We start from the raw sequence: 23,929 nt of genomic DNA, 5'->3' as shown, positions 1-23,929 counted from the left end.
TAAAACGAGTTACCACAGCCAGGGAATGGAAAATATTACGCTTTACGGAAGTACAGACCAGGGGCATTTTAGGGGGGGGGGGTCTAAGGGGGGAGGTGGATTCATAATAAATTGTCTTTTTGCCTTTTTCGGTCTCAAGCTATACTGAAATTTTGTTTCAAGTATTTTTAAGTATGACTTAGCTTATTTTGACAAAAATTTTAAAGTTATTTTAGCCCAAAGGCTCCGTGCGTCTTATAGCACCTTCTAAAAACAACGTTTTGGCAACTTAAACAATATAACGGCTTTTTTGATGAATATGCTGTTTCTGCCAGGCATTGTTTCAATTGTACAACTGTTCTTCCGGCAAAATTTTATTAAAGTTCCAACGTTTCACCACCTATTCGGGGCTTTTTTTCGCTTGGACCGCCCCATAACACTTAATCTCTGTAATATAGCTTTGTTTTGAAAGCAGCATCTATCCAACCTTAAATTGTAACAAAATAAACGAATTGTGTGGTGTTCTTAAAGTTTGTCCTCATTAAGCCAAGATCACATAAATTTGTGACGTCACGTGATGACGTAATTTCGTGACGTAATGCCTGAAAATTACGTTCCCCAAAAAACAAAAACCATGGATTTGCTCCTGGTGTAGACACAATAGCTTCAGTGCTCGTGCAGATGAGCTGAGGTTTGGATATTTTTAGAACTCGACGAGCCTAATGAATGACTCCTGCTGCTTGAACGAGCGTTTTTTCGCGTTTTTGCGCCAAATTACGAGTCAATTACGTTTGCTGGAAATCCAGTGACGGCGTGGCTTGTAAAATGTTGAGCTTTTTGACAAGGTAGACCATTTAATGGAATTTTACTACGAATAGTTTTAAAGGAGAGTGGCTTATGTTTATCCCTGAATTGAAAGTACTTTTTCATCGTTAGTTGATAGTCGTCTATTAACGATTACAATTTTTAAACTATTACAAATTTGAACCATTAAAATTTGTAAACTTGTACCGTTATGAGCAAAAACTTACTTAAAAAAATAAGAAATATACAACATAAATACATAACAAGAAAATTGATTTACGTGCAAAAATTACGGCTCAATTTAAAAAAAAGGCTAATGAAAACACTTCATTTTAACCTAAGTCATTTGTCAAAAAATTACAATCAAGTAAAGTCATTTGTCTGAAAGTCTAAAAGTCAAGTTAATTGAAAACAGTGACTTAGGTGCACTTTACACTTGATTATTTACAACAGTGGTTCCATATGCGTAAGATCGCGCTTTAATCCGGCCATATGTCCACTAATCGTCGGTGGTAAGAAAGCGATTCAAAGCCTTTAAATTTGAGCATCTTGGTCGATTTCTAATCCCCACAGGGTCAGACATGCAGCTTGCTTGTTGCTATGTTTTATTCCTATGGGGAATCGCAGCCTTACGACGCTTAAAAGGTCAATATTATTCAAGGGCAAAATAATATGGGACACACGAGTGAGCTATAACTGGAAATAAGTTTCAAATTATTAAAATATATGTTTGCAAATCTTCAATTAGAAAAGGGGTCGCCTAACTTATTGTGAAGGGATGGATGACTGTGAGGGTTGGCGATCGCTGGCCGGATAAAAAAGGAAAAGGTTATTCACCCGGACACTAAAGTTGTTTAAATCAACATATTATCACTAACAGGTGCAAGTGTAAAAGTGCCATCCGGTTAAATAGCCAATAGGCATCTGCTGAGGCTATTTACCCGGCTAACAAGCAACTTAAATCGATTTGGGAATCATGCGGGTAAATCATACAAAACTCTGGAATTAAAATATAATTCCATCACCCAACCCACACCCTAACCTGATGCATAAACATGTATTGGTGCAAGCGTAAAAAGCGATTCGGTCAAATAGCCACTTCTTAAAAAAAATCTTTAGACCCTTCGAGAAAAAAACAGTAGCTAAACCCAAAACCAAGAGATTTAAAACCCAAAGCCCCCTTCGGAAATGGGTGATCATTTTCAAGCGAGCGTATCTTCAAAACACTAAAAACGACTTATTTTGCGTAAAACTGGACCAACCAGCCAACCGCCAATTGTAAATTCCTCGGATTCTGGGGGCGTTAAAGCAGAAATGACTGCGTCCTTGCAGCAACCCGTTTGACCGTGATTCTTCGAATTTCGGCGCCGATATTTAACTAGTAAAGGCTACTGAAATCCTAGCCGGAACACCTGAGGTTTTGGAACACTGGTTCCTAAACTGGATGCCTCGAAAAATTCTCAAGTGCTCCGTCGAGGTTTGTATTTGTGGAGATATGGGCATGTAGACGTGAAAGTAAAACTTTATTTACTACACAACTCGTAATTTTGTTGTTTGTTTTACTTCGTTTGAAGTAAAAGTGATGGTCCAGTTACAAATGTATTTCGTTGTTATGTAATGATAGAATCGGTGTGATTTTTTTTATGGGGGGGAAGGCAATTAACCCAGTTGTGTTACAAATACGCAAGCAGGCAAGCATGCTACACTTAAATGCACACTATTTATTAAAAATCAAATATTATTATTTTGAAGCATAATGGTTGGAGGTTGTAGTAAGACGTAGCAAAAATACCAAAGCTCATATAGAAGTAGGTAGCATTATGTGTAGTTTCTCATATATATTTTCAACGTCTATGAATAAACAGATAATTGAAAGGTTCAAAATGCTACCTACTTAGTTTTGGACAATGGGCTTTGATGTTTTACGTCTAACAACAACGTCCAGCCATAATCTTAAGATTTATTCGAAACGTTCAAAAATACAACCTACCTATGTATGTGCCTTGATATTTATCCCAGGTCTGACTTGTTGTGTAGAAAATGTGCCGCGATTTTTTTATTTTCAAAGCCGCCGCGAGCTAAAATGTTTAAAAAGCCTTTTATTAGAGCTCCATCTCTTTGATTTTTCTTATACTACCGACTCCTCAAACCAAAGGTTTCCCGAAAACTCACCCCGCCCCTTTAGGGGTGCAACAGTGCGAATCGAAGCCCCTCGAAACTTGCTACAGCGAGCCAGAGGTTTGCGCTAATCGTGTTTGTGTAGCGTTTTAAAGCCCAGGTGTAAGGCATTAGTCGTATAAACGTGACTAAGCAGTAGATAGTAGGCACAATCGTCAAGTAACGCTCTTGTGGCTTTTAGTCGACTTGGCGTCCAAAAAAAATGGTTTAATTCGTTCAATTGCCAAAACAATCTATGGAAAATAATTCGTTTGGTTTCTTTGGAGCGCAGGCATTATTTTTTGCTTTCTTGTGACCATTAATTTAAATATACAAAAAAAATTTACGAAATGCATAAGTAGTAATAGTATTACAGCACATATGGAATTAGTTTAACATACATGTTTCAAATGCAAAAAGATTTATTCGAAACGTCTACCTGTTTTCTTAAAAAGGGGTCATGAAGGTTTTTTTTTATATTTTTACACTTATTTAAAGGGGCGAAATTAAATACAGCGATACAATTATCTTGCCACTTAATAACATAGAAACAAGTTAACGTTTTTTTTTTCAAGAAAGGGGTACAATTTATAATTTTTCTCAGTACACAAAAAAGGTAAAAATTGCCGTCAATTACTGTTTTCTCGTTACTTTACAACGTAGCAACAACGTGAATGGTGGCTTTGCTAAATCGATTTAATAAAAATTATTGTTTTTTTTCTATTTCAACAACCGCTAGTCACACAACATAAAATTAGTAAAATATACAAGATCATTATAACTATCTCTAGTCACTTAATAACGAAGCAGAAACGTTTCACGTAAGTTTGCATGTCAAATTTCATGAAATTATTGTTTTTCTATTTCGACAACCGCTAGTCACACAACATAAAAATAGTAAAATAGGGCTATTAAAACCACCTAGCCACTTAATAAAGTAGCATCAACGTATTAAGCAGGCGTAAGTTAAACAAAATTATTGTTTTCCAATTTCCACATATTCTCGTCAAAAAACGTACAAATAGGGAAATATATAAGGCCATTAAAATCACCCAGAGTCACTTATAACGCAATAACAAGTAAGCGTAGGTTCTGCTACGAAGGGGTCACGAGAGTGGGACGTTTGCTAAAAACACAAGTTGAGATATCACAACAGAACAAGTGGCAGCCACCGGCAATCAAAGCTTCCCCAGTATGGCTCAGGTTGCCGCAGTTAATGGCACACTGACGCTCCACTTACTTACGGGGGAATAACGGGCTGCTTTGTACAAACAGTGGCTCGCAGCGCGGGCTTTTTGGCGGCGATAGAATGGGATTGTGGCCTCGGATGTTACCGGTGCCCTATTTAGACTTTAAGGGGATTTTAGCTGAATGTTTTGGGAGCTGTACGTTTTTTGGCTCTGATGAAGCTTTTTTTATGTTAAATGCTTAATAAATACGAAACAATAGGCAATCTGAAATAATTCGAAAGTATTAATTTGGCTTTTCCTTGTATGGCAATACTGCATGGACCAAGTTGGGTTGTCTGTATGTGCGTCTGTCTGTCTGTCTGTGTGTGTTTGTATGTGCGTGTGTGTGTTTATATTACATATATATTAGTGTTTCTTGAACTACAGGTCGCCGTTTGATTTAGTTTGTTCGCCGGCTGCATTGGTTTTATATTGTCAGATTTATCTAGATTTGTTCTCAGCAAAGCTTTTCCCAAAATTTACGAAATTTGCTGAAGCGATACGAAGGCATGACTCGGTATCAAATAAAATTAAATCCAACAATTCCGCTGTCTTATTTCTTTTTTGTTCACTTTAGGCTTGCGAAAAGTTTAGTCGAAATAATTAGGTAGGCAAAGGTTGTTGAGCCGTTTCTTAATTTTTTACTTAAGGAATACAATTTAAAACACGAAAACTCTAAATTCACTTTATCTCGTATTGCCCGATTGTACAAAGCTTTTGCAACCCAACGAATTAGAATTTGTTCGTCGGGCGTGAACCAATCTAGCAACTGTACATCGAATTCGACGGCGGAAGAAAACCACTAAATCTGATTTCCACAGAGAATAGCATCCAAGCTGTGCGTGGCGAAACGCCGTAATCTGATTCCTGAGTATATTTAGTTCACAGAGGCAATAACAGGGATATATTCGGATTTAGTGCTTGGGCATTTGCACGCACTTGGAATATACTTACACACGCAAGAAAATGTCAAATAGATCATAAGTTAACAAAAATTTGATGCGGGTAATATTTTGACTAAATGGGTATTAAAATGGTAAATTAGTTTTGTCTAAAATGTTCAAATCGTTTCATGCAAGCGACAAACCTATTGAAGGTAATTTGAAGTGACTTAGAAAAGGCCTTCATCGGTAAAATAAAAGCCAATTGATTAATTCATTTTGTTTGTGAAACGGCGTAGTTCGGAAGTTCATTGACAGGTATTTCACTTTAGTATTTGACGCTTGTAATATAAACGAATTTCGCCCATAAAATGTGCTATATTGGTTGCACAATGCACATGGTTGTAGCGTATTACATAGAATAAATAAAAAACAACACAGGTGGTAATAACAAATATTGGATAAGCCTTGGTTTCGTGTTTGTTTTTAATTTACCGTTACTTTATGTGCTTAGGATTTTAAAATTGTGACAAACCCAAATCAAATTTCTAACAAGAAATGGAAATCACCAATATACGTCGTAAAATCATTATATTTGGTCTTGGAGCGTCTAAATCAGAAGCGAGCAACATAAGGCCCGCAGCCCTTATTTTTAGCCCACACAGCCTTGTCAAGTAGTTTATTCCATTTACCGTGGGATGCTGTTTAATTAAAGTTAAACCCTTCAAAATGCGAAACTTGTGTGAAATGTATAACTTGTGTTCAGCTTGGTATACTGGCCTTCTCGCAGTTTATTAATATTTCGCATGTTTCTTGTGTACTATGAAAGGCATATGTGCCACACATACGATGTATTTTGCAATTGCTATATGCGCTATTCATTAATTGTACAGTCAGTTTTTTAAAGCTTTTGTTTTTCAAGAACATTAATAACGTTAGGAGACGGCAACCAATTTCATCTGAGTGCAAACTGCTATTTCTTTGCTTTAGTTACACAAGTAGAAGCTATACTTAAAAACATTGAAACAGCTGAGAGATGGTTAAGGTTTCTCAAAACACTTTGAATAAAACTGTGAACAAATAAAAGGATCCAACGCCAAAAAAGTGATTCTTATAAAACCAATGTAATCTGCGACAACAATAATATTTCAATTCTGCCCGCCATTGAAAACAGTTGCTTCCCTTGTTATAAATCCAAGCATTCATTCCCTAACATCAAGTAACAGCAGGGGCCCGCGGGTGTTCGCCAAATTCGATCGCTAAAATCGACAAGACGCCAAGTCTTTGTAGTTTCCGACCAACTCGGGCAATAAAAAGAGAGAAATCTGGCGCTGCGGGAAAGTTAGCACAGGGCGCGAAATTACGAACATTAAAACACTGAATTAAACGCACCTCTGGCTGTGTATTTAACATACTCTAGCTTGTTTTGCAATCCGAACATAGTTAAACAAGATACTCGATCTCTGTACACAAAAATATAGAGGGTGGCAATAACTTTACTTTAAAAGTAAAATACTCTACGGTGTATGATGAATATGGCGACTTTTTTTTTTACTTTGGAAACCTGCGGTTTATAAACAAGGCACTTGAACTGGTTAAAAACTAAAACCTATTCATGTATAAGCCTACTTTTTTGTCTTGGCTTTCTCCAACAATATATTTTAGTGAATATTATTAATGTAACATGAAAAAAGTTATACTTTGGCAATCTATTCCACTTTTTTTTGCAAGTTTAAAAATAGTTTGGCAATTTATAGTAAATCTGTGCCTATTTATTAAACAAATGCAAAGCAATAAACCATTTTTAAGGCGACAACAAAACACAAAAAATAAATGAAAAGTTTTCAACACAGGCGGAACCATTTCAACCCTTGCGAAACCAGGATATTTATTGGATCTTCAAAGCACAACAAAGGGGTGTGTACTGTAGTGGCTGGTCCCATCTTATAATCAAAGCACATCTTACCAGCACATTGGCACACCACAAGGAAAGATCTACAGCCACACCTCAATTGCTTTAATATATCTCACACTATTATGTCCTTAAGTAGCCCTCTACAAAACCACTACAACCAAATAATTTTGAATATGTTATCAGCGCCCAAAGATCAAAGGACTTTGATTTGAATCTTAAGAGGCGCATATCAAAGACATCACCAACAATGGGACTATTAAACTTATTTAGTTGGCCACATTAAGTTCAGCTCTTTAATATAAATTTGGACACAGCACACATTATTAAATTACAGCCAAGCATAGGAAAGGGCTCTGCAAGTTATTTGTTGCTTTAGAAAAGTAGTTCTTAACCTTTTTCCTTGCTGCACTCCAATCAACAACAAATTCTTGCACCCCTTGTTAGAATTGCTTAAATAACAAAACCATTGTAATTTTATTTTTATACTTGTAACTGATACCACACTATCATAATGTTGATTAGTTTTACATTTAATTGAGCAAAGAAATAAATTGCAGTTATATAATTTCTGTGCCTGATTCAGCATCCCCACACCCCCTTAGACAGTTCTCGCAACCCTGGTTAACAAACCATGCTTTAAAAACAGTTGCTGTACAGTGTACATGTGTGTGTATCTATCATTATTCTGATCTGCTTATACGATATGTGTTTACATATAGACCAAACACATACAAAATTAAGACCAAACACAACTTTTTAATGACTTTTAGCACTCACTGTTATGGGGGATCCCCTTCTTCTTGGAGTTCTTGGAGACCCAGGTCGACTGGAAGGCTACAAACATGGAAATAAAACATGCAAACTCCTGACAGGTAACAGCACACTAGTCTAGTAAAGCTAGTGTTAAGGTGAGACACTTATGTTTAAAAAAAGATGTTAAAATAACTAAATTTAAAAAAAGACAAGCTTGTATATTTACTAACAATGATTCTTTGACATGTTGAAGCAAATATTAGTGTATTAAAAACATTCAAGTTGATATTTTGAATATCAACTTCAAAAAAATCCACAAAGTAAATAACTTATATTTAAGATTATATGTTAATAGCACTTTTAATGCTTTTGAAATACTACATGTTGCTTCTGTCCAGCAATTATGTAGCGACTGTTCAAATAGCTTAAGGTCACAAAAAAAATATAATTTTAGGTGTTCAAAAGGGAAATAGGAAAAAAACTTACAAGGAACTGCAAAACATTCATCACATAAAATGCTCAGATTTGCTCAAGAGCCAAAATAGATTTACTAGATTTATGCACTAAATATAAAAAATGATATAACATTACCTTTGCCTGGGAAGGTATCTTTTTCTTCTTTGGAGATGCAGCAAGATTTTCCAACTCTTCCATTGACTGACTTCCCATTTGCTTGGCAACCTAAAAATAGTTTTGGCACTCTAATTATGTTTAAACATTGTATTAGTCTTGTTGAATACCGCAGAGAGGGGCAGAGTGCACATCTTTGCACGGTGTTTTCATTCTTAGTATATAAAATTCAATTACTAGATCTTAAAGAAATATATATAAATACCACAACAATTCATTTCGCAGGCAACATCTTTAGAAGTGATTTAAAATTAAAATTGTTTGAAATAAACGAAATATATTTTACTATACAGTGGTAAAACTTAATGCCAAAAAGATGATAAAATCAAGACGATGTACTTGACCTTTTTGGCTTTAAAATTCATTATCAAGCTACATTACAGATCCGTGCATAGTGCACCCAATTGGTGAAAATCCGATACAACCAAGGCATCCAGCAAAACTAACCACGGGTCCCTTTTGACGGATTTTGTTTAGAATAGTCTCATTTGTGTTGGAGGTAGATGGATGATTTCTTTCTGCAGTGCTCGAACTTTCCCCTAAATAAAACAATGACGAAGTTAAAAAACAAAAAAATACATTGAACAGGCCTTATTTGGAAAATCTTTCTTCTTGGATCGTCAGTGGTTCTCAAACTTTTTTCTTACGTTGCCCATTTTTGTTAAATGTTTATAAAAAAACAACTATAAAATAGGTTTAGAACAAAAAACAGCAGAACAAGTTTCCAGTGAAAAATCCTTTTTTTTCAGAAAAAAAAAGAAAACACAAACCTATGTTGTAAATACTTTTATAATTTAAAATCCAGACCTGTAAAGGATTCTTGAGTAGGATTATCCTGAACTTTTGTGGCTTCCGATTTAGAAGCAGCCGTATTATGTCGGTAATGCTGCCTCAGTTTTTCGCGGATATTCGCGTTTCCAACATGTCCAGGGGGCAGCAAACCGGAATGACCGGCAAAGGGTGACCGCTGATTGTTGGACGACTCCTTTGAAGGCGGAACGGGGGAAATGGGACCTTCTTCGAGAACTTGGGGGTCATTTGTCGATGTACTCCCTTCAAGATTCTCGTCTGGAATGTTTTCCTCGGTTGATTGAGCGGTATCGTTACGCTTTCTTGGCACGTAAACACCACGCATTTCTCTTGTAAGAACATTTTCCAAAACTTGTCTTGCAGAAGAAGTGGCCATTTGCATCTGAATGGCGCGAGGTTTCGGCTGGTTATGTCTCGATTGAACCGGAGTCCTTCGATCCAAAGCACGTAACGATTTATGTCCACTTTCCTTTTTGTTTGACTGAGCTGCTAAACTTGAAGCTTCCTCCTTTGAAGACTCACTAAGCTTAGCTTCTGCTGATTTTCTTCGGTTGCTTTGCCTGTGAACGCCTGTGGGTAATTCCTTTCTGATTGGACGTCTCATTATGACGGCGCCACTCTGATTAAAAGTGGACGGTGCCGCATTGCTGTTGCTGCTGTTGGAATGTGAAGAGTCCTGCAAGAAAAAGGCAGTTTAGTTAACAATTTTAATTCTTTTAAACATCTTGTAAAGTCTGGTATTGTGATAACAAATATATATATTTGTTAATTTAGGTATTTGATAAAAATTAAAAGTAAAAAATCAGTTCATGTAAGAAAATAACATTATAAATTTGTTTTATGTATTGTGTTTCATTTTTTGTTATTAAATGCAATCTACTTCTTTTAAGGCTTTTACAAGCATAAAGAAAAATATTTCAAAAATACAAGTATATAACTAAAAAACAAACAATTGACATGCAAATGTGTTCAAACATTTATCGAATTTTCAAAATATGTTTAAAAATGCTTCAGAAAGAAAATCAAGATTAAATGTTGAAAAATGGTCTAAAAAAAAAGCATAGAGCCAACAATTTAAAACCAAAATTTACCTTTTGCAAACGCTCATCGTTCTGTGCTGTCTCAGAAGCTGGTGACATTTTCGAAGCTGCGTTAATTTTTTGGGGTGTTGGCAATGTTCTTCGTCCCATTTTCTTGTTGAACTGTCGCTTCATTGTTTCCAGTCGACTGTTGCCAGATTTCGACATGACCTCAGAACCTTCCCCGGCATAGCTGGCCCTTAAATGCACCGACATGATTTGCTTTCTTGAATTTGCTTCACGCAAGCTGCATTGCTTATAAATCCACAATCCTGTGTTGTTTCAAAATGTGCTTTTGAGTTGCTGTGCACTATAAGGCTGTCATTTTACACATTTGCAGGCAAGCATACAACGCCTAGGGCCAGCTATAAGAAGAAATCAAACAATTAAATTAAATTTTAGAGCCTTAAATTTTTAAGAGACCTCTGAGCTAAATTATCAGATAAAAAATCTCATGTTTAAAACATTTAATTTGAATATCACAAACAAAAACATTTAATGTTTGCTGAAGATTGCATGGTCTAAAATCCTACTACATTTATTTTAACACTAACAAAACAAGTTATCAAAGTTGAAATTGCATGAAAGGCAGAAATATAACAATAATATTGACCTAGACAAACGCTTACCCGCACCCTGACCCAAATAGTGTTAGCAATATAAACCCCTGATGAAAATATGTGGAAGGATTCTAGACCAGTGCCCTTTTCGCCAAGATCTCAGTGGTGCAACACAATTTTCCTGTGTGCAGACATGCAATTAGCGTTCTATGTAAACCTGGGTTTTAGAATTCTACCAAAACTTAAACTTTTACTGAATTGAACTAATTCCAGTGTGCAAACAGGTTGATTAAAAACAATCTTGGCTGTTTAACTGGGTACAGAATAAAGACACCTTGAAATCGAAAAAGTGCTTGATAAAAAATACGTAATTTATAAATTAGCACGGGGAAAAACACTTGGGAAATTAAACGTAGTTGAATCATCCCTAACACCGAGTTAAACACAAACCGAAAAAATTATACGATATCTTCAAATTTCTTAAATTGCACAAGAAATATTATTCATTAAACAAAAAAGTGTAAATTTGTTTTAAAGCTCCTTATATTACAAATTGGGTTTTGGGAAATAATTTAATTTTATTAAAAAATTTACTCTAAAAATTACAAAATTTAAAAATGCTTCGTTTTTAAATCAGAATACTGCTTAAACGTGATGCAATGCACACTTAGGTGTATAAACTAAATATATTGTTCATACTAAATATAAAAAACATATATTTAGCAATGCAGATATTAACCAACACTGTTTTAAGTTCTGATTTAAATTGTCAGTTATTGCTTCACTATAACTGCTCAACATAAATACACTGCTTTTGCATTCCAAAGTTATATTTGCGAAACTTTAAAAATTGTCAAGAATGCTTTTCATAGCTTTACAAATGCTACACTTCACAACCTTTTCATCCAATATTGTCCAGTTTGTAAGAGACAACTTGCAAACTAACACCAACCTTCCTAAATTTCCTGAATGCTTTTTCAAAAGCACATTTTACTTTCGTAGATTTCTTTCCAAAAACAAGCTTCATCAATCGTTAATGGTTACCTCTTTAACGTCATCACGCGGAAGTTTAAAATTTATTTTACTGCCGCTATACATTTCGTTTGCAAGATTCGTTAAACTTCTAAAAGGCAAAATTACTTTTCATAAATGTCTGCTTTTTGTAAAAAAACGACAATAGTGCTATGCCATCTTTAGTGTTGTAATATTAGGCAAAACGCAGTGCGCTAAAACAGCATCAAATTGACGTACAAACGTGATTAAGTTTGTTGTTTCTTCGTCTTGAACATGTTCGCAGTTATAAGCACAATATAAAAAATATTTATTTTTTATGTAATACATATAAACATGCCATTGAACACTAGAGCGAAATTGCATGTGTGTAATTTGCCACTAAATAGTTATTTTGCGTGAATTAGAAATGCTTTTACTGGCTAACGTAAAGTCTTGTACAAAGGAGTTATATAAACTTATCGTTAAATATACACTTCATCATATGAGGAAGTGTATTAACATTTCAAAGAAAAAATGTTGAGTTTTAAAACGAAATTCGGTTTAGATAAAAACTCACGTCGTTACCTAACGATAAGATATTTGTGTTTGATTCTATCGTAAGGTATATTTACCAAGAATACCAATAAGGCCGTAAACGAGTAATTTTATTATATAAGTCCAAAACAAGTCTTTCTAATAAATAGCAACATTAACCTTAGTCCAAGATTTTGCCATATTAACAAACTGTCAACCGCTAAACAGCGCTAACGAGCTGGCAGTGATTAACTCAGAAATAAGCTTAAAACAGATTTTAAATAAAGATAAACTGATTTCAATATACACATGAAATTACACATGAATTACACATGAATTCCTACGCTCGTTATAGGAAATATAATTTATTATTTTACCCATTTTTCCAGGGATTTAGTTTAAATGCGAAAAGCATTGGTTGCTGCATTGTTAACGTAATTCCTAGACACAAAGCTAACAGAAAGGATGCGGGAGTCATACGCATCGAATTTAACTTCATAGTTTTTTACGGGCGACTTTACGGGTTTGACGTCTTTAATATTGATAGTCTTATACGTTGTCTACATTCTCCAACATTTTCCACAGACTTTAAACTAGGAGAGAGTTTATTTCGAAAAATGATTCACTGCCTAAAAACTTATCTGAAATAATTGGAATTTAAAGCGGAAGGACTACTAGGTCACTAAAACGTCAACGTCAACAATTTCAGAATGACGTTTCACAAAAAACACAGTTCTTTGCTTTCGAACGTCAAGATAATTAATCTGACTTATATTACGTTTAGGATAGATTTCAGATAGGTTTTAGGGGGTCATTAAGGTTGGGACCATGCACTATGATATTGTTCGAAAGTACAGGAAAAATAAAACAAATATAATTTTATTCATTTACAATAGAAAACTGTTTTACTGTTAAAGAGTCATGTTGGTAAAGTGGCTACGTGCAAATCAAGGGGAGACCACAACTTTAATTGTCAACTTTTATTATGTATATTCAATTTTCTGTTCGCGCTTAGCGAGAATTTATTTTATTTTCTAGTATAATTCTAAATTTGAAAGTCAAAAAGGTCAAGATACGAACTTGTATCACATTATCTGACGATGATACAAGCCCCTATGGAAACGTCTTAATCAAGATGATGTCGAACAATTCACCTTTTTGACTTTTGCAATTCATTATAAGTTACATTACATCCGTGCATAGTATACCAAAATATTTTGGAATATGTTGCGGAAAATGTTTAAGTCCGAATAAGGCGTCGGGTCTCTTATGAAAGCTACAAAGTCCAATTTTAGAAATATACGAATATTTTATGTGCCAAATACGCCGCGTCTCCTTTTAAATCAAAAGTTTGCAATTTAAACAAAATAATCGCAATTTGTTTAGCGCCTATAGCTCAATTAGCTATACAGTATATCACTTGTATATTTGGTCACGAGTTCGCTCGAGAGCAGGCGGCGCTTCAGGTTGAGCTGTTTAGGACGTCACTTAATGACGTTACACTATGACGTCATTTTTGAACATTTTAGAACCCCACAAAAATTAAAATCCTTGGCAGTCACCAAAGCCAAACCTTAACAAAATTCATGGTAGGCCTACAATAATAGTGTAATAGTGCATTTATATAAACAAAAAATGGGCAATAGAAAATCTTCTACCTTGAATTTATACACTGAGACACATTTATAAATAAAAAAAATTAAGAAGAGAGGTATGGAACTAATTACAAATCGTTACATTTATTTATTTTACGTCACAAGAATGCGGGGAAATTATCGGTAAAAATTCCAAACACGTCAGGAAATTTACAACCGCTTAAATAACAAGCGTTAATAAGTGAAATCAGACAAATCTGCAAACAAACAATAAAACCGCGAGGGTCACAACATTCCAGCGGAAAGGGTCTTCTTCCGAAATTAAACACCGATTGTTTGCTCGGAAGATTAGTCACTCATATTGTGTTGTTCGCGGTAATGACAAACTATACATATATCGTCACGCACGATTTGTTTCTCTACAATAGCGTAGTTTCGTTAGGGATTCCTAATTTTTCTGTATCTTATTTCGATAGCAATATTTTGCATTTAAAACACGCCCGTCAAACCAAAAGTAAAATATTTTGTGCTATTTATTTTAATCAGTAAACTAATCAAATTTGATTAAAGCAAAACATGGGCAACTATGTTTTAAGGCTCATATTTATTCTTTGTTTGTAAATTAGGTTGTAATTAGTTGAAACTCACTTTTGTGTAAAAAAATCCTCAGACGGACACATCACCATTGGTCGTTATTGGCTCTTACATGAATTTTGAAGCTGCATTACAGATCTGTAGGCTACATAGTGTACGGATGCAAATATAAACTAAAATTTAATGAAATTTTAATCTAAACCACAATTTTAAAAAATTATTGTATATTCTGTTAAACGACATTTTAGTTCTTCAATAATGATCAAATCAGTAAAAGTTCGGCACAAAATTTTATATCCGCCCTTCGCCCGTTCTTACAACAGTGATTCCCAATTTTGTGGCTTACGGCATTCTTCGTAAAACAAAAATATAAAAAAGTTTTGTGGCCATTTATCTTTTTGCAATGTTTTGCTTTTCTGGTCGCCAACTGTCTGATTTAGCGATGAAAAAATCATTCGTTTCCAGTGCAGGACGAAAAATGCAGGAATTTAAGGGCGGAACAACGGTATAGTGATTCCACACAGCAGCACGTCACTATTTTCTGCTTTCAGCGAAGACGTCGATATTGTAATCAGTGTATCAACACCGTGGCTTCTGTGAGTACGAATCGATGATTTAAAGCGTCGCTTTACACCATATTGGTCTTCCGATTGGCGAATGAACATGACGTGTACATTACGCGCGAAAAAGGATTTTTTTCTGCTAAAGTATATTGCTGAGAGCGAAAAAAAGGGGGAGCCGAACACAGTTATCGTAAAAATACTCAGCCTGTGCGTCATTCGGTTAAATTAGCCGCAAAATTCGTATAAAATGCTGCAAAATCGCGCCCTAAGCGTTATTCTTGCTACCAGAGCAATCAAAGAGGATTTACATTTCACAACTGAGCTACACCAGAATCTGCAATGGCCAGAAAGCAATTTTCCGCTGATTCGAAGATTTTGTTCGTAATTTGCCTCTTTGCAGCGTTAATGGGGCCTTCGAAGGGAATTCCCCTGAACCAGCAGGGTCCCAGGGACTTTAGCAAGCCGACCCAGTTGAAGGGTGAGATCGCAGATATGAGAAGGCTCACGGATCAAGCTCTCACCAAGTTTGTAAGTTTATGGGAATAGTCAAATCTCGGAAACTTTGTTGTCCAACATTTATTGTTTAACTCAGCGATTGGCATCATTGCTTTCAAAAACGGAGTTAATTTTAAGTAAAGATGCACTTTCTTAGTTAAACTTGAGCCTGACCAGTATTTCCAATCGTTTGTATTTTAGGTTTTTAACAAGAGCAATAACATCTTTCGTAAATTGGGACAGTCGGTTTATTTGGTTTTGAGAGGGTACAGTAATGTTATATTACAACCAAAATTGCCGTTTAACAACCATTAGCTCTGTCTAAATGCGCATGAAATTATGTGGAAAATTTCCAAAAGTGTTAATGTTTAACATTGTTTTAAATAAATCGGAATTTATGGCTTTGTAATGGTTTGGGGTTGCCACAGAGCTTTGAATAATTGCAAGTTAAAAACTGGTTTAAGCTGTATGAGTTACCATGAGCCTACTTCACCATAAGATGATCACACATAAAAAAAAATTGGCCCTTATTTATTATTCTTACAATGCCCTTTTTTGCCAGCTCAAAACAAATAAATATCTAGGTTACATTAATAGTTACGACAGGTTAAAAAAGCAAGGCCGATAGCAGCAAAATCATCCCTCAATTTTTTTTCCAGATTCGCGACCAGATGGATTGCACAACCATTGAGGCGTGTCGAAGTTACGTCACCAGTTTGAGGTTGACCAATTTGCCGTCTGTTGATATTCCGCAGGTGAACATTGTGTATTAGTTTGTACGTACTTTTCAGCAGTACAAAAAAAGTCGGCTCTGGCCTAAAATCTTACCACATTTTCGTCCGGGGGTTTCTATTGCTAAGAACATTATTTGGGTTTGGCGTTTGGTTGGGTAAAATAATAATATTATTCATTTATTCTCTCATATTTGCAATTTCAATTTTGACAACTCGTTTCGTTACCGTAAAAAAGTCACCTAAAGAACTAAAAGCGTTTTTTTATGAGCTGGACAAGAGTAACCAAGTAAAAGTGACAGGGAAACAAAATTAAACAAACCAAAAACGACTTTTTGAAAACTTAATAATATTTAAAGTCATGAAATATCCCCCCAAAAGTAGGTAAAATCTATTGTTGCCTGCTGTAACTTGTAATCATTATGACGCCAGAAATGCGTATTGTTTGATTAGAACTTTCACGTAATGAAATGTTCAACGTTCAAACTACTTCTGTACAGAAATTGAATATGTCCTTTGCATCTCGTTACAACGTGGAAAAAAAAATTTTTTTTTTTAAGCCTACAGCAAAAATTAAGTTCGCAGTATATAACTAATATCCCAAAATTAAAAATCCACTTTTTTCCTGCAGCAAAACAACAACTGGAACAGCGCGATGGAGAAAAACCTCAAGGGGCTCCAGGATTTCAACTATTACTTGCAGAGCGTCTTCGGGTCGCCTAGTTATGACGTCAGCGCCCCGGGGAATTCCCAGCGTCAGGACGGCTACTACAGCGTGAACGTTCTGCTTACTGAAGTGGCCAACTTGCTGTTTCAGTTCATGGGGACATTTCAAGACGAGGTGGGGAATTTAACTATAGTAAAAATGTCAATGCTGAACAAATGATTTGCACCTAACTAACTGCAATTCGAAGTAACTAGGATGGAATGCAGATGCAGCAGTTTTTTCATCCTAGCGATAAACTTTCTAAATCTAGTTTTATTTAAATTGTTTTTCGTGTAATTCTTTGCAGTGCATGCAATAACAAATTAAAAATATAAGCAAAAGCAATAAAATTTAAAATACAAATAGAACAGAATTTAAGTTTGTCTGCTTTAAGGAATGTCTATTCAAGCGCTAATTACATTAAAACGGGGCAAAGTTTTTTTTGTTTAATGTCTATTCAGTTTAAAACAAGGTGACATTTTAGTTAATTTAAAGAAACGTTCTTTAAGTAAAATCAATAATTTACATAAACTATCAAACTGAATCAAACATTTATTTATTAAAGGAATATATATATATATATATATATAGTATTAAGAGGATCCTACAAGGCTACATAATAATGGCTGTGTACCAAATGATCAATATTATTCAGTCATTGACCAAAACGGTCGTTTTGTGCTATTGTTTCCCCAGTTTTAAACGATATTTCCGCCCTCTTTATACAGATGGAGACCACCTACTGTCGACCCATAGTGGTTCGACCCCTCAGTGATTATCCCCCCTGCGAAATTTGCAACCAACCATCCCTGCCAAGCCCCTCACTAGAGGTGATCAGAAACTACCATTTCCTAATGCAGTTCGACCGGTATCTCGAGAACTTTCTAAATCTCTACAACTTGTTCCTGTTCAGTGTCCCGGTTCCAACTCGTTGTTAGACAGTTTTTCCATTTTGTCGTTTTCATTGCTCTTATACTTTAAGCGTCGCCTATTTATGTACGATTTTATGTTTTCGCTTACTTTTTTTCACGTCCTATGTTTTCGCTATCGGCTGCAATAAAATATATTTATGAAAAGCTACAGACGTACACCGAAAGCCTTTACCAGATTAGTCGAATTAGTCGATCAAGATGCAAGTAATCAAGGTTAGAAAAACAACTAGGGCTAGTCAGCAAAAAGGTTCGAACTCACGACCTCCAGTCAATACCGGTCTTGTAAACAAACTATTTTGAAATGACTTGTAAGTCCAAGTCCAGTCATTTTTTAAAAATTAAGTCCCATTCAAAAGTCATAATTAGAGCAAGTCAAGTCCTTGTCAGAAAACTTGAACGATGAACTACTAAAATTCGTAAACTCGTCCGATTATGAGCAGTAACTCAACTAAAACACACAAAACGTAACATAGAGCGCGCAAATTGTTTTCTCTGCAAAACTTAAGATATATAAGTCAATTTTAGACCATTTGACATTTGTGCAAACGACGTATGTTAAGACAATTGTCCAAAATAAAAACAGATGTGTATATATTAAAATAAGAGCGCAGATAAGTAAAAATATGTCTGTCGACAAGATGCGTATTTGAGTTGTAGAACACGAACAATTAACCAAGTGGCCCAAAATGTCTTATTGGAGCTGATATGAAATACTAAGTAGTCGCTATTCGTCCGATACTAGGGTGGTATCGATACTCGTCCGATACTAGGGTGGTATCGCTATTCGTCCGATACTAGGGTGGTATCGATACCGATCCAAATGTAGGAATTTCAAACTTTGTAGCGATTTCTAAAATTAAATGTAAAGTTCTTATAGACAAATAAAAACTTAAAGCGCTACACGTTTTGGAGCATAATGGTTGGAGGTTGTAGTGAGACGTAATAAGAATATCACTACTTCTGTATGGGCTTTGTTACACGTTTGGATTTTGGATTTTTTTGTAACAAGAATGGTATCTTTGAGTATCGAATCGGGCGACTGGAGTTTTACCCGAAATATCCGGTAAAAATAACAGTATAAAATAAAATAAAATTTTAAATATTTGACCTTTACGGAACATAATATAGGTTTAAGGACCACACTACTTCTAAAAGAAATTAAATCGCTGTAAAGAAATATAATGTATGGTTAATAGCGATGATCTTAAATTCTGAAGGGCGTGAGTTCGAATCTTACTCAAGCGCAAGTTATCGAGGTTATGTGCTGCATCGAATAATTGCTTGCATCAAAACTTTTAAGATTGATTAAAGCACCTGAGAAACATTACAAGTGTTCAATCTGTGAAATGTATGCAATCTTGAATTTTCGATTATTTTTATCATTCACGCACCAAATTGTGACTGTGTGTTCTTTAAGCAAAACACCGCAGTTGTTCTCAAGGTGGTCCCCTGCATGCATTTTTAAAACTTGTACCCCCTTGTTCACGTTTCAAAAAAAAAACTATTATCAAGTCATAAGGTTCATATGGAAAACGACAAATTTGTGTTTAAATGTTTAACCTTTAAACAAGGCATGCTCGTGGGCCACCGAACACTGCTTTGTTGTCCCCAAGGGGGAGGACCAGCATTAAGAAACCCCTGCTTTATCGATTGTAAATATTAAGTGAAAGACAATACAAGTGGTACTATCTTGCTAACCTATGAGCTTTATCTTTCAATATATTTAGGATTTTTAAATTTACCAAAATTCGTTCGCATTGCTTGCCAAATGCTTTAACATTGACGCACAGGGGTACTCATAAATATCAATAAAACGCCCTCATTTGCAGAAGCGCAGCGCTGAAGCAAACAAAAAAACAGGACTCGGTGACAAAATCGATGGTATTTAAAATATTACAATAATTTTCTACGATTTTCCTGAAATGAGCGACAATGTTTACAAACAAAATCAATCACTTCAGGTTTATTTTGGGGACGTTTATACAAGCGAGCGTATCTGACATAAAATCGTTAAGTCGGTAAAGGCGTAAGAGCCGCATAAAACGTTATCAGGTGCTCAGCGTGTTTTACAACCGACTGTTTATTTAGTCTGGCGCGAAATTGTGCCGCTGTGTGCTAACAACTAATATAAACATCACGTGCTCTTCTACAACCTGTGGAGCCAGGCTTTAGATAGGGAGACATTGGATTTTTGCAGATGCTATAAGCCGAATGTAGGTCAGTACTGTTTTAGTAGGGCTTGGGAGTCACTATGATAGTTTCAGCAATAATAAAAAGCATTCGGTTCACCTGCTTAGCGCAATGTTGCAAATAAAACTAATACTTTTATGTTGGGACGTATGCGCACTTTAATGACACTTGTAACGTTGATTGGCGCCATCGGCCAGCAATCGTTTGTCATATCAGGACAATTCATATAATCCCCCCGAGAAAGTCAACCTGTTCGTGGGGATTCTTTCCTGACTTGTTTAAGGGGTATTTGGAAAACGTAGACGGTAAAAAAAGGAGCAAGTTTTAACAAAAAATTGGATTCCGATAACCCGATATTTTAGCGTATATTTTTAAGTATCGCGATCCGCTCCGAATTGCATCTTTATTATGATCAAATAACACCAAGCAAATGATTATAAATTAACTGTTTAACGGTATTTGTTGCAATTCTTCAGGCCAAACATGAGCGTTAAGAAGTTTATTTATCTACGTTTGTTAAATTACTGTTTTTTGGTAAATTTACTTTTTAACGAAAAAAATGCTGATTTTGATTGCAAATCATGACAAAAATTCCAATATTCATTTAGTTTTGGAACCGGTACTACCCTATTATCAGACCAGTATCGATAATAGCGCTTGGTATCAGATATCTCCGATCGGACAACTCTGTTTTTATGTAACATTTTTTTGGTGAAAAGTCCAATACATTCTGGAAAGTTTTTATTTCATTTACAAAGAACACAATTTTTTTCCTTTAAACACTATTTTTTCATGGTTTTTCGAAGCTTAAAGATGTATAATGTTCCGTTGGCCCTTTGAGGGTTTATGGAATATTTAAAAGGGTCCATGGAGGCTTAATTAAAATCTTCTAATTAGAAAATTAAATAAAATGTTTAAAAGTATAGAGTCTCGCAAAAACAAGGTGAATTTTTTCGCTAACCAGCACAATTTGCTACGAAAAATGATCTTTTTAATGTCTTGTTTCTGAAGAAAATGACTGTTTTTAAAGAAAATACCTTGTTTACGTCAAGACTTGAAAGAAATATCTTCATCAATGGAAAATTTATTCGACAGAACATCCTTATCGGATAAATTTAAATTCACATTTCGGGGCACCGCAATTTGCATCAAATATATATTAAACAAAGAGCTATAAAAGGAAATGTTTTTCGGAAGGTGTCCGACCATAAATCCATTAAAAATTGTCGTTAGTGGATCGGTGCAATCATACAGCGACGACATTTACAACCGTAAATCCGATTAAACACACACAAGGACATAAATATAGGTCACACTAAGCGACAGACGGGGATATTATTGATGGTACGTAAACCCCCATTACCCCCAGCTAGAAATAAAGCACGTCTTTGTGTGATTTGGCAAAATCTACATCAAAAGACGTCAAACCGTCGTAGAACATCACCGAATGCAAATTATTTGATGGGTTTTCAAGGTTACTGACGATATTGAATTAACGACACACCCACGTTTTTATCGATTAAATTTTGAACGTTTATTTTTTCGGCTGGGAATTTATAAAGCTATACGTGACCGCTTGTCGCAATAGTCACACTTTCGATAGTAACAAAATTCGGCGGCACTTTAGGAAATTGTAAGTTAAATTATGGAAATGTCCAATTACAAATAAACACTATTATTGGTAATTTTAGTACGGAGAATTGCAAACACTTTTTGGAAGTTTTACATTTACCTAATCTTCACGATTTATTAAGTTTGCTTAACTTTACTGGCACCAAAATGTTAATGTTTTATATATTTATAGTCGAAAAAGGTGGCAATAAAAGTTTTAAGATATTTTTAGAGTCGGTAAAGTCGAATCGGATGTATTTTAGATAGTTTTAAATTGAATAACTTAAAATATTTTTTCCAAAGGTGTGAAATTTAATGTCGTTTAGATAGTTTAAAAAGTTTTAAATTACACCTATTTTAAAATCTTTAAAATTTAAGTAAAAACGGTAACTTTTAGATATTTCATACGTTTAAAGGCCCAAAACATAACTAATCGAACGATAGCTGGTACAAAAAACGTTATTTTAACGATAAATCAAAAGCCCACTGAAGCAAGCTTAACTTTGCCAAGCTGCCGTGTAAATAAGCGTAACCAGCGCTTACGTACACGGCTGACGCCGGTTATTTTGAGCCAGAACCAAACACTTAATCCAAGGCCAGATTATTTTTTTCGATCGACCCAGAATTTCATGCCGTAGCAATGACGTGCGTGAAAATTCGCGCTCTGTTGCTTTTTCAAGGCCGCAATTTATCACGACGACGTGATTGTGTGGGTCCTGGATTAGGGGTGTGTAATACTTGACATTTTCTTCCGATATTTTTGGTATTAAATACCGCCATCTCATCAGATAGAAAAAGACGTCAATTTATGCTCAAAAAAGGAAAATTGGTGACATTAAAGCCTTGAAGGTACTTCCTTAAGGTTATTAGGCCCAAATTACATTGGCAATAAGACGTTAATTTACCCTCCAGTTGATATTTATATTAAATTTGCATTTTAGGTTGAAATCGCGGCGCTTGATGACAAATCCTAGCTGAAACTTCTATTTTAATTTGCCATCGAATGGGCACCGATATGATGGTATTTTACTGAATGTGCCAATAAATTCTGCCTTACAAAAATACCACATGTTCAACACCATTATTTTATAAACCATTTTCGGTGGGCGAAGATCTAAAACTAGAGATTGTAGGGATTGGCGATACTTCTCAATTTATTGTGATACCGATAAACGATATTTTAGACAAAAACTACCGCGATCCAATATTAAACGAAGTCATTAATAAGTTTAAACAAGTACACTAGATGAAGTTGAAACGTCCAGATGCACTTCTTTCAGGACTGCCAAAATTTGCTTCCGCGTTACGAAGTTTAGTTACCTCCAGATGTTGACCTACTATCGTTTGATAATATTACATTTTAATACACTGAAAGCCATTGCAGACTCACCGAATCTGTCGATCAATGATGCAAGCAGGGCAGACTAGAAACACAACTAGCCTGCAGTGAGGTTCGAACTCACGACCTCCGGTCAAGCCGGGACCGTCGCTCTACCAACTGAGCTATGCAGGCTCAGAAGGGAACGAGTCGAGAAACAACCATACGCCAATGCTTGCTCAATCTGTTAGTACAAGCAACTTCATATTGAAGGGGATCCACAGTACCATATCATTATCCAATGAAACATATGTGCACATATATGTGTGTTAACAACTGAAATCTAGCCCTTCTGAAGCTGCTTTTTGACCAACGATTTGACTATTACATTTTAATGTAGAAATAATTGTGCAAGATCAAAATTTCTATATTAATTTGGAATCGGATAGACCCCGATGCCACCTAGTTATTGTACTAGTAACGTATGACGTCATCGTAATGGGGAGGGGAATCACCTGATGCGAGAAGGTTATTTTGTTTTTTTACTTCTGATGAAGTTAAAGTTTGAGGCATTGAAATAAATATAAAGGGATTGAAGCTTGATGCTAGGTGTAATTAACTTGAGAGTATCCACGTAGTTAATATGCTGCTGTTCTTGCTGCAAATGATGGTACGGGTGATATCGGACAAAAAAACTGACTTTAAATCAGTTGTTGATTACCTAGGTATGTACTTCTATCTCAATTTCTTCTATCTGTACTTCTATCTCAAAAGTTTTTGGATTTTTTTGTTATCAATTTGGTTACGACAAAAAACAAGTTATCACTTGAGATCGGGTGTCGGCTACAGTCTGATATTATCGGGAATTCA

At 35.3% G+C, this 23,929-nt stretch overlaps 1 protein-coding gene and 1 non-coding gene across 2 annotated transcripts in view; both read right to left on the bottom strand.

Annotated features, from left to right (window-relative positions):
* The window catches only part of LOC146131801 (mitogen-activated protein kinase kinase kinase 1-like), a 42,909-nt gene extending 32,374 nt beyond the window's left edge, over positions 1-10,535 (bottom strand). Inside the window, exons 1-5 of the mRNA XM_083396827.1 lie at positions 10,250-10,535; positions 9,156-9,834; positions 8,796-8,887; positions 8,310-8,399; positions 7,743-7,799 (exon numbers count right to left, since the gene is read on the bottom strand). Coding sequence (XP_083252953.1) covers positions 7,743-7,799; positions 8,310-8,399; positions 8,796-8,887; positions 9,156-9,834; positions 10,250-10,453 — 1,122 coding nt within the window. The 5' untranslated portion in view covers positions 10,454-10,535. The remainder of the gene's footprint in view (positions 1-7,742; positions 7,800-8,309; positions 8,400-8,795; positions 8,888-9,155; positions 9,835-10,249) is intronic.
* Positions 10,536-23,179: 12,644 nt separating this feature from the next.
* On the bottom strand, positions 23,180-23,254 carry Trnaa-ggc (transfer RNA alanine (anticodon GGC)). Its single transcript has one exon. It is a non-coding gene; the product is annotated as a tRNA-Ala (tRNA).
* Positions 23,255-23,929: the final 675 nt, after the last annotated feature.

This window comes from Ascidiella aspersa, chromosome 9, assembly GCF_963924565.1.
Source record: "Ascidiella aspersa chromosome 9, kaAscAspe10.2, whole genome shotgun sequence".
NCBI classification, from domain to species: domain Eukaryota; kingdom Metazoa; phylum Chordata; class Ascidiacea; order Phlebobranchia; family Ascidiidae; genus Ascidiella; species Ascidiella aspersa.
Note: the sequence above shows the minus strand (reverse complement) of the source record. Positions and strands in the feature narration are given on the sequence as shown.